This window comes from Geotrypetes seraphini, chromosome 3, assembly GCF_902459505.1.
Source record: "Geotrypetes seraphini chromosome 3, aGeoSer1.1, whole genome shotgun sequence".
NCBI lineage: Eukaryota > Metazoa > Chordata > Amphibia > Gymnophiona > Dermophiidae > Geotrypetes > Geotrypetes seraphini.
In genome coordinates, this window is record NC_047086.1 from 235,107,375 (window position 1) to 235,122,328 (window position 14,954).

Consider the following 14,954-nt stretch of genomic DNA (forward strand, 5'->3'; position numbering starts at 1 on the left):
AGTGGGCTTCTCTTTTTTTCAGGAGCCATCGGGGGGGGGGCACAACTTTTTTTTTAATGGGGACAGGAATTGTGCATGTGTTTTTAATTTTTTTGATTTTCTGAAGTTATCTTCAAGCATCTAATATAATAAATAATTATGCATGTGCTTAGTACTTGGGATGTCTTGCAGCGATAATCAAATCTTGCCCAAGATGCAACTTAGACATCTGACGCTATACCTGTTTAAAAGCATCTTAGTGCCAAAAGGTATCCAAACTGACCAGATGACCTCCCCCATACTTCTCCAGTGGTCAATGACCCCCTTCCACCCCCCAAAGATCTGAATGAAACAGTACACACCTGTCTCTAGAATAGCGGCACCTGGCATGGGAAAATCTAGTAGAGCAGCAAGCAGGTGTCTGGAGAAACCTGGTGGGCAGTGTAATGAACCTTAGAAAGAGGGACCCAGGTCCATATCCCACTCTAATCACTACATTTATGGTGTAAGATGTGAGCCTACCAAACCCTAATATACTGACATATGGTGACACCTGGGTGGTAGGACTATTGGGATGGTAGACAGGTGGGTATAGTATGTTTTGGGGGGAGTTCTGGAGGGTTCATCATATATTATAAATGGATTATGGTGAGATGTACACCTGGCATCCTTTATATGAAGTTCACAGCAGTGCCCTCTAAGAAGCCCAACTCCTATGTTGGTATGTCTGTGTGGCCAATGCAGCATAAATGGTGGCCCCACTTACATCCAAATGGCTTGGGTTTGGATGTTTATAACTTGGACACTTTTGTTGGATGTCCTGATGACTAAGATGTTTAAATAGGTCATTTTTATAAGGAAAAAAGAAGACGGACGTTTCAAAAATGGATATTTTTGGCATCCAAATTTTGGACACACTTCTCAGGATGCCCAAATCAGACTTAGATGCACTATTGAATATGCCCCTCCATGGCTTGTTGTGAACATTTTCATAAAGACCCAACATCCTTAGCTATGTAAACTTTTTTGTTGCAATAGCCACAATATATAATAATCTTATAGTCTCCTCTAAACTTTCTCTGCTTTATCAAAAATGAGGCACATAAGACTGAGATGAGTTACAATTGCATCTTGTCAAATCTGACTAGAAGACAGCCCTAGAGAGGAAAAACAAAGAAAAATAGTCAAGACAACTTGATGCAAATTAATTTAATTTCTCCAATTTTATACCTGGTAATATCTTCTGTCAGCTGAGAAGGATCAGGAGGATAGAACTTCACATTAAAGTCAAATACCCATGGAAAACCTACAATTGTAAGAAAAAGAGCCATTATTCATCATTCTTTATATAAGCCAATAAAAATCCCCCTGATATTCAATGGCACATCCAGTTGGGAATGGCTCTAGGCCAGCTAAGTACCATTTAGCCAGCTATCCATCGGTATTCAGCAGGATATAGCTGGCTACCTCCCACTGAATATCAAGCTCACCAGATTGGCCAGTGACCAACTATGTCACGTGAAATAGCTAATCACCGCCAGTATACAGCGGCTGGCCAGATAAGGCTAATGGCTAGATAAACCCTATATCCTGCCAGCAAGCCATTAAATATCAGCTTGCCCAGCTAAGTCTGAGGTGGCAAGCTTTTATCGATTATTTATTCAATGCCGCCTGACACTCAATATCTGGGGTCGCCATGGACCGCGGGAATATCTCACATCTGTTTAAGACAGAGCCAGCTGGTGCCTGGACAGAATAACACCAGCAGTGGTTAAAACAAAACCTTACTTACTTACTACTACAAGCTAAATATCTACCCCTTTAATTTAATTTTGTGACAGGATAACAGGAAAATTATAATTCAAATGGCAATGTCATCAAAAAGCAGAAGTGGAATCAAGGAAACAGGATAAAACTATGTACCACTCATAGCATTTTATTTTTGTAATGTTATTGGGATCTAGTTCTTCCCAGAGTATTCCTCAGTTTAAAATTGAATTTACTCTAAGAAATAGAGTAAATGTTTTAGCATCAATATTCAGCAGTTAACTGCATAAGCTACACTGCATAAAGACAGAACTGACTTATGCAGTAAGATTAACCCTTTAATTGGCAGATGGTGAAATGGCTGATTTTCTGTAACTTGATGTTGAAAGAGCAACAGTGCCAAGGTAACAGGCATTTGGAGATGCAGATCTCTCATAAAAATCGTAGAAACACTTGTTGCCTCTGAGCAACAATGCCAAATAAGGGTTTAAACGCTAAACTTAGGTGGTTAAGTGCTCAATACATATCAGCACTTAACCACATAAGTGCTGACCTCTCCCTTGGACCGTCCACAAAATAGCCAGCTTTGAGCTTAGTGAGCATTGAAGATATTCGGCAGCACTAACTGGTTAACTGCTGCTCACAATCTAACTAAAACACCTATTACACATAGAATAATGTTTAAAATCATATTACTAACATTTAAAATACAACAATCACATGTGCCGACATTCTTGGATCGACTCTTAATACCTTACTCTCCATTTAGGACACTCAGATCGACACAACAAAACCTACTAACTATTCCTTCTTTGAAAATAATTGGGACCAGAAGAGCAACCATCTTTTCAGTATTAGCTCCCCAGCAGTGGAATAATTTGCCAATTTACTTACATGGCAAACTATCCTTAGACAAATTCAAACGCGCCTTAAAAGGCTTTCTTTATAAAGATGCATTCAATATATAAATAGAGTAATCAATTAAATACAATATCTTGACCCTAATGAATTTAACGAATAGGTCATCAAATTAAAAAAAATTTAAGCGCTCTTTAAAACCTTTTTTTACAAAGAGGCTATTAACACATAGACAGTTTAATTAATCTTAATTAATATCCTCAGATCTTAATTGAATTTACTATACAAGTTATTAAAGTATCTTCATTCTATCTATTTTACACCTTTCCTTAAGCCAGGGGTGTCAAAGTCCCTCCTCGAGGGCCGGAATCCAGTCGGGTTTTCTGGATTTCCCCAATGAATATGCATTGAAAGCAGTGCATGCAAATAGATCTCATGCAGATTCATTGGGGAAATCCTGAAAACCCGACTGGATTCTGGCCCTCGAGGACCGACTTTGACACCTGTGGCTTAAGCGATCCCATCCCTTGTGTTCTTACCTTAAATGTTCTTTTTTTTTCTTCTATAAATTGTAACCCCTCCCATTATCCATTTGTATCAGTTTGTAATAGAACAAAAATGATCTGTATGTAATGTCTTATTTTATCTTATTTTGTACACCGTGGATGTTTTTTTTTTATGTAACGGAAACATGTTTTTACGCATTGAAATATATGACATTGCGTAAAAATCAAATTCTATTAAACTTGAAACTTGAACAATTGCATTACGCTGAAACACTTGCTACTATCTAATCATCCTTAGCTTCAAGTGGATCAAAGTGCTTAATGATTCCATTCATTAGAGCATCAATAAGGGGCTGGCAAATTTGTGCAAAGGCCTGAGGGAGGCAAGATGTGCATGCAGGGAAGAAATCATTGGCAAAAAAATTCCAATGAAACACTGGTCTTCAGCCTGCAGTGTGTCCTTTGCCATAGCAATCAGTTTCATCACCTCTGCCATGAAAGCAATTTCATTTGAGCAGAAAGCTGTTAGGGAAAGCTTCTCACGGATATCATTAAGCACAGTTTCAGGCTTCTTCTCCACAATAGAATACACTTTGCAAACAGTATAACAGAATGAATTCCATATAGTAACATGTGATACAGCAAGTGTGGCTTCCAAAGTTTTGTATACTATTTCATCTGCTTGTGAACTTTTACTGCACTTGTTCCAGAGGGTACTGCATTTCGCCAAGGTTCTATGGCTTAACTTCTTGTAATCTATAACTTCATTGGCCCCTTCTGAATCAGACACAGCAATCAAGTTCATTGTGTGGGTATTACAGCGATGGTGAGATGGAACTGCATACTCTGTTGCTTCTGCATCTGTTTGGTTGTCTAGGATGTCTGCAATGTTTGTGAAGGTCACCTCTCTGTTGTCGATTTGTGAGAGCACAACTTGTGCTGGTTCTACGACTGTTGTTTCTGTCTCTGAGAACACCTTGAATGCCTTAAAGTTTGATCCATTGTAAGTAGCTGTACAGAAAACTTTTGTCAGTGATACGAAATTTGGAGTGGATCTACGGGTTTGGATGCAATCAGGTCAAAAGTATGTCATCTTCACAAACATGCACATGCCAATGCTGCAGACTTTCGTTCCAATGTGCTGATCTTGATCCAGTGTACGGTAACTCCAAAAAAGCTTCTGTTGTGGGAGGTCCATATGTCAGCTGTTGTGCAGACTTCAATCACAAGTGACAGCTTATTCTGAAAGTTGTCTGTCATCTTACGATACTGGTCCTCAATGTGTCCAGTAAGAGCCTTGCAAGTCAGTATGGTTTCGCCTGGGTGAAGACCAGTCACCAACTGAATTAATTCTGGTGACCACTGAGAATGCTTGCATGTACCCAGTAACAAAACTCATGATGAGATCACTGACCCTTTTCTGTGATGCATCTGACGAAAAAGTTTGCTGATTTCTTCAACAAAGGCAGTTTATCACGTGCAGCCAGGTGGATGTTTTACAGGTGCTTAAGATTTGCTGTAATATTGATTGTTCAGGCGTGACTGGTGTGCTGCAGGCGAGGCTTCGTCCGAGTTTCCTTCGAGACTATGCCTCATACGAAGCGCAAGGGCTCAGTTAGGTCGGGTCCTCCACCGACTGGAACTTCGACACCCTTACTCCAGACTGTCCTGGACTTCGCCACCAAAACTCCTCTCTTCTCTGGATCGTGAGGCTCGCTGGAGTTAGTGCCCCGGGACTTGGGCTCTTCTCCTGAGCCAGAAGTTTCACTCTCGCCTCCAGATCCCACAGTTTTCTCCATGCCTTGCAGCTGATGCGTCTGCACCTCGAAGCGGACCTGATACCAAAATGGTTGCAGGTGACCCCCCTCCCAAGGAAGAGAGTGCGACAGTGTTCGGAGCGGCTGGTATTGAAAGTCAACTAGGGGCAGAAGAATTTATACTGACCCCCGTGGAGGTAACCTTGCTTGATGTCTGGAAAGGAAGTGCTCCAGAGGTTGGCAGGAACTATTCAAAAGATTTCTGATGAGACTTCAACTTTGCTTAAAAATCACTAGAGGATATAAAAACTGAAAATGAATCAAGATTTAGGGTTCTTAAGCAAGAAGTAACTGCTCTAAAAGCTGTTAATGAAAGATTAAGGACAAATTGCTAATCCACAGGAAAGAGCAGTTAGAAAATTATAATAGACGATTAAATTTGAGACTCTTAAATTTCCTGAAGCTATTCCGCCTTTAAATAAAATTTATTATCTGCCTGATCCTAAAAAGCAGACAGGAAGTGAAACACCAAGAATTATTCAACGAGCAAAAGAACAAAAACTTGATTTGGGAAATCTTTCGAAAATTCTAGCAAAAACTACGCTGATAATTGACGAGAGATCTACTTTGCTTGCTTCATTTGTATTTCAGCAGGATTTCAATGCTGTAATTAAGTTATATTTCCGCAATGCTCAGATTCCTTTCATAGGTCAGCGTATTTGGGTTTATCCTGATGTTAATAAAGAGACACAAGAAAAGAGGAAATTATTTCTGCTTATGAGGCAAGAGACGAAGGACTTGGGGGCTATCTTTCAATTGGCATATCCATGTAAATGCCTCATTAAATATTTGGGGGAAAAATACACTTTTTTTGCTCCAGAACACCTCAGGAGCTTTTAAGACATGAAAAAGATCATCAAGGAATAAGTGGATCTTATTGTATATGAGAGGAGTTGTTCACGTTAAAGCCAATTCTTGATTATTTTTCAGTATTAAGTCCCTTATAGGACCTCTCCCCCCCTATAGTTCCTGTATTGGGGTCTAAGAAGAATTGAATTTGTTTTAACTTAATAATTATATGCTGTAAAATTTATTAGTTCGTGTTACCTGCACAAGAGTATTACTTGTTATGATTTTCAAATAAATAAATAAAAATAATAATTAAAAAATATTGATTGTTCAGCTGTAGGTCTGCTTAGTAGCAGATGGACAAAGTTTGCACATACACAGATATTTCTACTGTCTGACCCTATTAGTGTAAAAAAAAAAAAAAATCAGTGAAGACTGAACACTCAAATGAGCTTGCATCGTGATTATAATTTTTCTCCATTGTAGGTTTACTGAGGGTTAGGCTGTAGCCAGCATTCATCCTTTCAAGGGTCGCCCGAAGACTCCCAGTTTCCCAGGACTCTGACAAGGTGCTTTTCCAGGCTATAGGTCTTTGCAACTGCCTACTTTTTATCTCAGGGTGAAAATATCTTATGTCCACAGTAGTCCTTCAAGGCTTCCTTTTAAACTCCCAGGTACTCCAAGGATTGAGCTGGTGTTAAATTGCTTTTGTGGTAATTTACAATGCAACCCAAATCCTCCAGGACTTGGATCACCTGATCCACTGTGCGCTGGCTCTCTGATAACGAGGGGGCCCTGATCAGCCAATCATCGCGTTAGGAATATACTTGCAATACCATCTTGTGCAGGTAAGCTGCTACCAGAACCATCACACATTGGTGAAGGTACGAGGAGTTGTCGCCAGGTAAGAGCTGAAAACTGTTAATGGTTTTCCAGGACAAGAGAAACCTGAGAAATTTCCTGTGATCCATGAAGACGGGAATATGCAAATAGGTCTCTACTAGATCCAGAGAGGCTAGGAACTTCCCTGGAACTACCAACGTTATGAAAGATTGAACTGTTTCCATGTGAAAATGCAGAAATCTGAGCACTGCATTTACGTGAGTAAGGTCTAGGATGGGTCTCCAATCATCAGTGCCTTTCTTTGGCACAATAAAATATATGGAGCATCTGCCCAAGCTAGAGTCTTCGGGCAGCAACAGCTCTATGGACCAAATATGAAGCAGCCATCTCAAAGTGGCCAGAATCCTGGCCGCCTTGTCCGGGTGCCCCATGAGAGAATCCATAAACCAATGGCCATTTAACCCTACCCTTTGTTTTCTGTCCAATAACCAATTCTAGGTTGACCAGTCCCAATTTTACCTCATTGCATGTTCGGAGATGTAGTTTTTTTTGGCCAATTGGGTTCTCTTAATCAGAGGTAAAAATCCTTGAATCCAATGTGACTAAATCAAAACTATAGTAGTCTGATTTATCTGAGGTGAGCTGGCTGCACTGGGGGAAAGAGGCACTGTGTGTGATGCTACTGTATGCACATTGCAGACTGGACTCCATCATATGCATAGAAGTTGGGGAATTTGGGAGAATGCACAACTTCTTATCTCACCCAGTTCAAATGTCAAATCTTTGTTACATTGTGTTTAATGAATGGATACCCAATAGAGCAGGGATCTCAAAGTCCCTCCTTAAGGGCCATAATCCAGTCGGGTTTTCAGGATTTCCCCAATGAATATGCATTGAAAGAAGTGCATACACATAAATCTCATGCATATTCATTGGGGAAATCATGAAAACCCAACTGGATTGTGGCCCTCAAGGAGGGACTTTGAGACCCCTGCAATAGAGAGTGATGTTAAAAAACAGTGTGATGGAGAAAAAGCTTCAGATTAACATAACCTCTTCAAGAAAAAAGCTGTCTCAATTCTATCATAGGCATACAAAACTTCACACATCAAAACTTCAATAAGTCTCAAAATGTGCACAAAAGAATCATAAGAACATAAGCAATGCCTCCGCTGAGTCAGACCTGAGGTCCATCGTGCCCAGCAGTCCGCTCACGTGCAGTAATTCTCTATCTATACCCCTCTATCCCCTTTTCCAGCAGGAAATTGTCCAATCCTTTCTTAAACCCCAGTACCATACTCTGCCCTATTACATCCTCTGGAAGCGCATTCCAGGTGTCCACCACACGTTGGGTAAAGAAGAACTTCCTAGCATTTGTTTCGAATCTGTCCCCTTTCAACTTTTCCGAGTGCCCTCTTGTTCTTTTATTTTGTGAAAGTTTGAAGAATCTGTCCCTCTCCACTCTCTCTATGCCCTTCATGATCTTGTAAGTCTCTATCTTATCCCCTCTAAGTCTCCTCTTCTCCAGGGAAAAGAGACCCAGCTTCTCCAATCTCTCAGAGTATGAAAGGTTTTCCATACCTTTTATCAGATGTGTTGCTCTCTTCTGAACCCTCTCGAGTAACGCCATATCCTTCTTAAGGTACGGTGACCATCGCCCGATACAACGGTAGGAAAACTTCTTTTGTTCTGGTTGTAATACCCTTCTTGATTACACCTAGCATTCTATTCGCTTTCTTAGCGGCCGCTGCGCACTGTGCCGTCGGCTTCATTGTCATGTCCACCATTACCCCCAAGTCCCTTTCTTGGGTACTCCAACGTTGAGAAATGTACAGTATTACATGTGGGAATCAGAAACTTTAGGTACAACTATACGATGGGAGGGATATTATTCAAAATATCCCTCCCATCGTATAGTTGTACCTAAAGTTTCTGATTCCCACATGTAATACTGTACATTTCTCAACGTTGAACTTCATCTGCCATCTCGTCACCCATTCCCCTAGTTTGTTCAAGTCCCTTTGCAATTCTTCGCAGTCCTCTTTAGTCCGAGCTCCATTAAATAGTTTGGTGTCGTCCGCAAATTTTATTATCTCACATTTCTTCCCTTTTTCTAGATCATTTATGAAGACATTAAATAGCAGCGGCCCCAGCACCGAGCCCTGCGGGACACCCCTCGTGACCCTCCTCCAGTCCGAGTAGTGGCCCTCCACTCCTACCCTCTGTTTCCTACCCGCCAACCAGTTTCTGATCCATCTATGTACGTCTCCTTCCACCCCATGGTTAGAGCTAGCATGGTTCTTCAGTTTCCGGAATAGACGTTCATGGGGCACCTTGTCAAAGGCTTTTTGGATATCTAAATATATGATGTCTATGGGGTCTCCTTTGTCCATCCGTTTGTTAATCCCTTCAAAGAAGTGCAATAAGTTCGTTAGGCACGATCTCCCCTTGCAGAAACCATGTTGGCTGGTTATCAGAAGTTTGTTTCTTTCAAAATGTTCATTGATGTTTTCTTTTATCAGTGCTTCCGCCATTTTCCCCGGAACCGAGGTCAGGCTCACCGGCCTGTAGTTTCCCGGGTCACCTCTTGATCCCTTTTTAAAGATGGGCATAATGTTGGCTATCTTCCAATCCTCCGGGATCACACCTGTTTTCAGGGATAAGTTGCAAATTTGCTGCAGTAGTTCCGCTATCTCCTCCTTTAATTCCTTCAGAACCCTTGGATGTAAGCCGTCCGGACCCGGGGATTTGTCAGTTTTTAGTTTTTCAATCTGCCTGCGCACATCCTCAAGGCTCATTTCCATGGATGTTAATTTTTCTGGTTGACTTCCATTGAAGAATTGCTCAGGTTCCGGTATGTTGGATGTGTCTTCATTTGTAAATACAGATGAAAAGAACATGTTAAGTCTTTCCGCCACTACTTTCTCCTCTTTCACCACTCCCTTCCTGTCTCCATCGTCCAGCGGTCCCACCTCCTCCCTAGCCGGCTGCTTCCCTTTAACATATCTAAAGAACGGTTTGAAATTTTGTGCTTCCCTGGCTAGCCTCTCTTCATACTCTCAAAAAGACTAGGACTTATCTGCCACATCAGAAGTTACTTTCACTTCTATGATGCCATTCCTCTATCTTCCACACGTCCCAGTTAAAGACAGCTTGAAATTAAATCCACCTGACAAAGGTCTTTGTTTCACCGAATCCTCGGCTATCTCAGGATTCAGGTACATTAGATAGATTGTGAGCCCATTGGGAGAGATAGGGAAAATGCTTGAGTGTGATTGTATAACTACAAAAAGGCTGTATATAAGTCCCAATCCTTTTCTCTTTTTCTCAATAACACTGTGCACCAGCTCATTTCTCAATGGCGATGAGGAACCTGTCTCTAATAGGTATCCATCCATTCAACACATTGTAACAAAGATTTAACATTTGAACTGTGTTTAGTAATTTTGTTACCCTGTTTAATAAAGTGTGTGATACAACTTCATATCTCCCCATATACAGTACATGATCTAACTGCCCCACACCTCCTCCAATTTAATGAACTAAAAGATTATGTTTAGATTAATATTTACAATATCATGCTCTATTATATTTTTATGAGGTAAATATTTAGAGAATAATAAGCAAAGCCGTTTTCACAGTCAAAATTGCATTATATCAGCAGATACCACAGCTTTGATTACTGCCCAAGTTGTTCACAGGAAAAGTACATGTGGCATTTAATGCATGTTACTTTGCTTGCCCTCTCAAGTGGTGATCCAAGAAGTGGAACTGGAGTGAGACAAGGAGTGTGTTGGGGTGAGGCTTTTGTTTTTTTTCTTTCAAAAAGTTGGCAACCCTAATATTGAACTTGAATTTCATTTCTGTAGAAGACTGGAGTATATAAACCAACAGACTTTAATGCCGTTGACCTTTTCATACTACTTTATTTTATTTTTTTACTTCAGTAACATTTGTTTTCTGTTCTGAGACATTCAGAATGTGGTGCTTTTCTTTCAGAGACTGCAGAAGAACCTTCTGCTGTAGCAGTCCTTGTTCCAGGATCCATATTCCCAACACTTCACCTAGTTCCTACATCCTGCAGCCTGTGATGGTGTTCCTTTGGGTCTGTAGAGAGCGCCATATAAAAGAGGAGTTACAGATAAACTGGCCCAAAAAATGGTACAAAATATTTATGAAATTAAATTCACATATCACAGACTATTGTGGCTCTTGCAGAGACTGATACAGCAGAAATTTTTACCCTGTATTTTTGATGAAAACACTGCTTCTAAGAATTCATTGTTATAAAAATTCTGAGAAAAGGGCATATAGAGAAGACTTACTTCTAATTTGTCTTTTGATTTCCTTTGCAAGATCAAGCCAACACTGAAACAAGAGGAAAAATGAATATGTTAGAATACCACAAAGTGCAAAAGAATTTCAGTTACCTACATTTGTAAGACGAAGACATGTAAATTGTTTGGCATTCAAACTATTTCTAAAGGGGACTTGAAATACCACTTTTTTGGGTGGTTAAAATCAAAGTGGTTTACATATTTTAGACAGGCAAGGAAGTGTTAATTGATATGCCCATAGTTTTATGGAGCTGCAGTAGAAATTGAACTCAACCTCAGGATGCTCTAACCACTAGGCCAGTGCTTTTCAACACAGGGAGTATGCAAACCACTACCAAAGGGTATGTGGCGCTAAGTTCTCCTCCTTTCCTCCCCCAAAGCCAGCACCATCTCTCCCATTTAGTCCTCTCATCCTCCTGGATCGCTGCTGATAGCACCAGCCCAAAAATTCCTATAGGCAGACTCGTGACCTTTGGCTAGGCCATACCTCACCTCCAAGGAAACAGGAAGTTGCATCAAAGAGGCAAGTGAGGTCTAGCTAAAGGTCATGAGTCTGTCTTCAGGAATAACTAGGCTGCCGCTATTGGCAGTGATCCAGGATGATGAGAGGACTGAATGGGAGATGTGGTGCTGGTTCAGGGACAGAAGGAAGGAGGACTGCTCAGCAGCAATTGGTTCCCGCGAGAACTGATCGCAGCCATTCTGAAAACAGCACGGGCCTAAGCGGGAGTGCGGAAAGCTTTGCTCCTGACCGCTGTGCTCTTCCGAGGTTTTAAAAAGGTGTGAAGGAAAGCAGTGGCATGCAGGGGGTTGGGTGTTTTACAGAGGTGTAGCGGGTATGCGGTGGGGCAGCAGGCGGTGTGTTTAAAAAAGGTTCGGGGGCGGGAGGAGTGTTTTTAAACGGTACGGGGGGTGTAATTTTTTGTACTTTTGCTACATAAGATGCACCGAGATTTCCATCCACTTTTGAGTGAGAAAAAAGTGTGTCTTATGGAGCAAAAAATACGGTATTTTAAGGTTTCTAAGACAGTCCCCATATGATTTATGAAGGCCACTAAACAATTTTGAACCAGTCCTCTGGACCAACTCCATCCTATTAATATCTTATTGAAGGTCTGGTCTCCAAAACTGCACACAATATTCCAAATGGGGCCTCACCAGAGACTTATACGTCGTCATTATTATCTCCATTTTCCTACTGGCCATTCCTCTCCTTATGTACACAAGCATCTTCCTGAGTTTGACTGTTACTTTTACTATCAGGTTTGCAACCCTGAGATCATCAGACACAATCACCACCAAGTCCTATGCTTCTTCCATGTACATAAGATTTGACTCCTATACTATACCGTTCTCCTGGATTTTTGCAGCCCAAGTGCATGACCCAGCATTTTTTATCATTAAATCTTACTTGCCAATTACCAGACCATTCATCAAACTTCACCAGATCCCACCTAGTATTTCCATGTCACCCTATTAAAGATTGGTATCATCCACCAAAAGACAAACTTTGCCAGATAGTCCTTCCACAATATTACTCACAAAGATGTTAAATAGAGCCAGCCTAAGGACATATCCTGGCAGCACTCCACTACCAACATCCTTATCCTCCTAGCAAACTCTATTTACCACTACCCTTTGTTTCCTTCTACTTACCAACTTTTAATTCAGTTTGTCACTTTAAGGCTCATGCCGCATGCATTCAGTTTATTTATCATGTCAAAATCTTTGCTAAAGTCCAAATACACAACATCTAGCACCCCTCCCATGACCAATTATTTTGGTACTGCAGTCAAAGAAATCAGATTCGTCTGACAAGACTTGCTTCTCATAAAGCCCTGCTGCCTCGGGTCCTGCAGTCCATTCAAAACATAGTAACATAGTAACATAGTAGATGACGGCAGATAAAGACCCGAATGGTCCATCCAGTCTGCCCAACCTGATTCAATTAACAAAATTTTTTTTTTTTTTTTTTTTTTTTTCTTCTTAGCTATTTCTGGGCGAGAATCCAAAGCTTTACCTGGTACTGTGCTTGGGTTCCAACTGCCGAAATCTCTGTTAAGACTTACTCCAGCCCATCTACACCCTCCCAGCCATTGAAGCCCTCCCCTGCCCATCCTCCTCCAAACGGCCAGACACAGACACAGACCGTACAAGTCTGCCCAGTAACTGGCCTAGTTCAATCTTTAATATTATTTTCTGATTCTAAATCTTCTGTGTTCATCCCACGCTTCTTTGAACTCAGTCACAGTTTTACTCTCCACCACCTCTCCCGGGAGCGCATTCCAGGCATCCACCACCCTCTCCGTAAAGTAGAATTTCCTAACATTGCCCCTGAATCTACCACCCCTCAACCTCAAATTATGTCCTCTGGTTTTACCATTTTCCTTTCTCTGGAAAAAATTTTGTTCTACGTTAATACCCTTTAAGTATTTGAACGTCTGAATCATATCTCCCCTGTCTCTCCTTTCCTCTAGGGTATACATATTCAGGGCTTCCAGTCTCTCCTCATATGTCTTCTGGTGCAAGCCTCCTATCATTTTTGTCGCCCTCCTCTGGACCGCCTCAAGTCTTCTTACGTCTTTCGCCAGATACGGTCTCCAAAACTGAACACAATACTCCAAGTGGGGCCTCACCAATGACCTGTACAGGGGCATCAACACCTTCTTTCTTCTACTGACTACGCCTCTCTTTATACAGCCCAGAATCCTTCTGGCAGCAGCCACTGCCTTGTCACACTGTTTTTTCGCCTTTAGATCTTCGGACACTATCACCCCGAGGTCCCTCTCCCCGTCCGTGCATATCAGCTTCTCTCCTCCCAGCATATACGGTTCCTTCCTATTATTAATCCCCAAATGCATTACTCTGCATTTCTTTGCATTGAATTTTAGTTGCCAGGCATTAGACCATTCCTCTAACTTTTGCAGATCCTTTTTCATATTTTCCACTCCCTCTTCGGTGTCTACTCTGTTACAAATCTTGGTATCATCTGCAAAAAGGCACACTTTTCCTTCTAACCCTTCAGCAATGTCACTTACATACATATTGAACAGGATTGGCCCCAGCACCGAACCCTGAGGGACTCCACTAGTCACCTTTCCTTCCTTCGAGCGACTTCCATTAACCACCACCCTCTGGCGTCTGTCTGACAGCCAGTTTCTGACCCAGTTCACCACTTTGGGTCCTAACTTTAGCCCTTCAAGTTTGTTCAACAGCCTCCTATGAGGAACTGTATCAAAGGCTTTGCTGAAATCCAAATAAATTACATCTAGCATATGTCCTCGATCCAGCTCTCTGGTCACCCAATCAAAAAATTCAATCAGGTTCGTTTGGCACGATTTACCTTTTGTAAAGCCATGTTGCCTCGGATCCTGTAACCCATTAGATTCAAGGAAATACACTATCCTTTCTTTCAGCAACACTTCCATTATTTTTCCAACAACTGAAGTGAGGCTCACCGGCCTGTAGTTTCCTGCTTCATCCCTGTGACCACTTTTATGAATAGGGACCACATCCGCTCTCCTCCAATCCCCAGGAATCACTCCCGTCTCCAGAGATTTGTTGAACAAGTCTTTAATAGGACTCGCCAGAACCTCTCTGAGTTCCCTTAGTATCCTGGGATGGATCCCGTCTGGTCCCATCGCTTTGTCCACCTTCAGTTTTTCAAGTTGCTCATAAACACCCTCCTCCGTGAACGGCGCAGAATCTACTCCATTTTCTCGTGTAACTTTGCCGGACAATCTCGGTCCTTCTCCAGGATTTTCTTCTGTGAACACAGAACAGAAGTATTTGTTTAGCACATTTGCTTTCTCCTCATCACTCTCCACATATTTGTTCCCAGCATCTTTTAACCTAGCAATTCCATTTTTTATCTTCCTCCTTTCACTAATATATCTGAAAAAATTTTTATCTCCCTTTTTTACATTTTTAGCCATTTGTTCTTCCGCCTGTGCCTTCGCCAAACGTATCTCTCTCTTGGCTTCTTTCAGTTTCACCCTGTAGTCCTTTCTGCTCTCCTCTTGGGTTTTTTTATATTTCATGAACGCCAACTCTTTCGC

At 41.5% G+C, this 14,954-nt stretch overlaps 1 protein-coding gene across 10 annotated transcripts in view; it reads right to left on the reverse strand.

The window, feature by feature from the left end:
* The window catches only part of EPB41L2 (erythrocyte membrane protein band 4.1 like 2), a 451,080-nt gene that overhangs the window by 257,154 nt on the left and 178,972 nt on the right, over positions 1-14,954 (reverse strand). For all 10 annotated transcript variants that reach the window (XM_033936201.1, XM_033936204.1, XM_033936198.1 and 7 more), the window contains exons 5-6: positions 10,885-10,927; positions 1,210-1,285 (exon numbers count right to left, since the gene is read on the reverse strand). In XM_033936201.1, the coding sequence (XP_033792092.1) occupies positions 1,210-1,285; positions 10,885-10,927 (119 nt within the window). The remainder of the gene's footprint in view (positions 1-1,209; positions 1,286-10,884; positions 10,928-14,954) is intronic.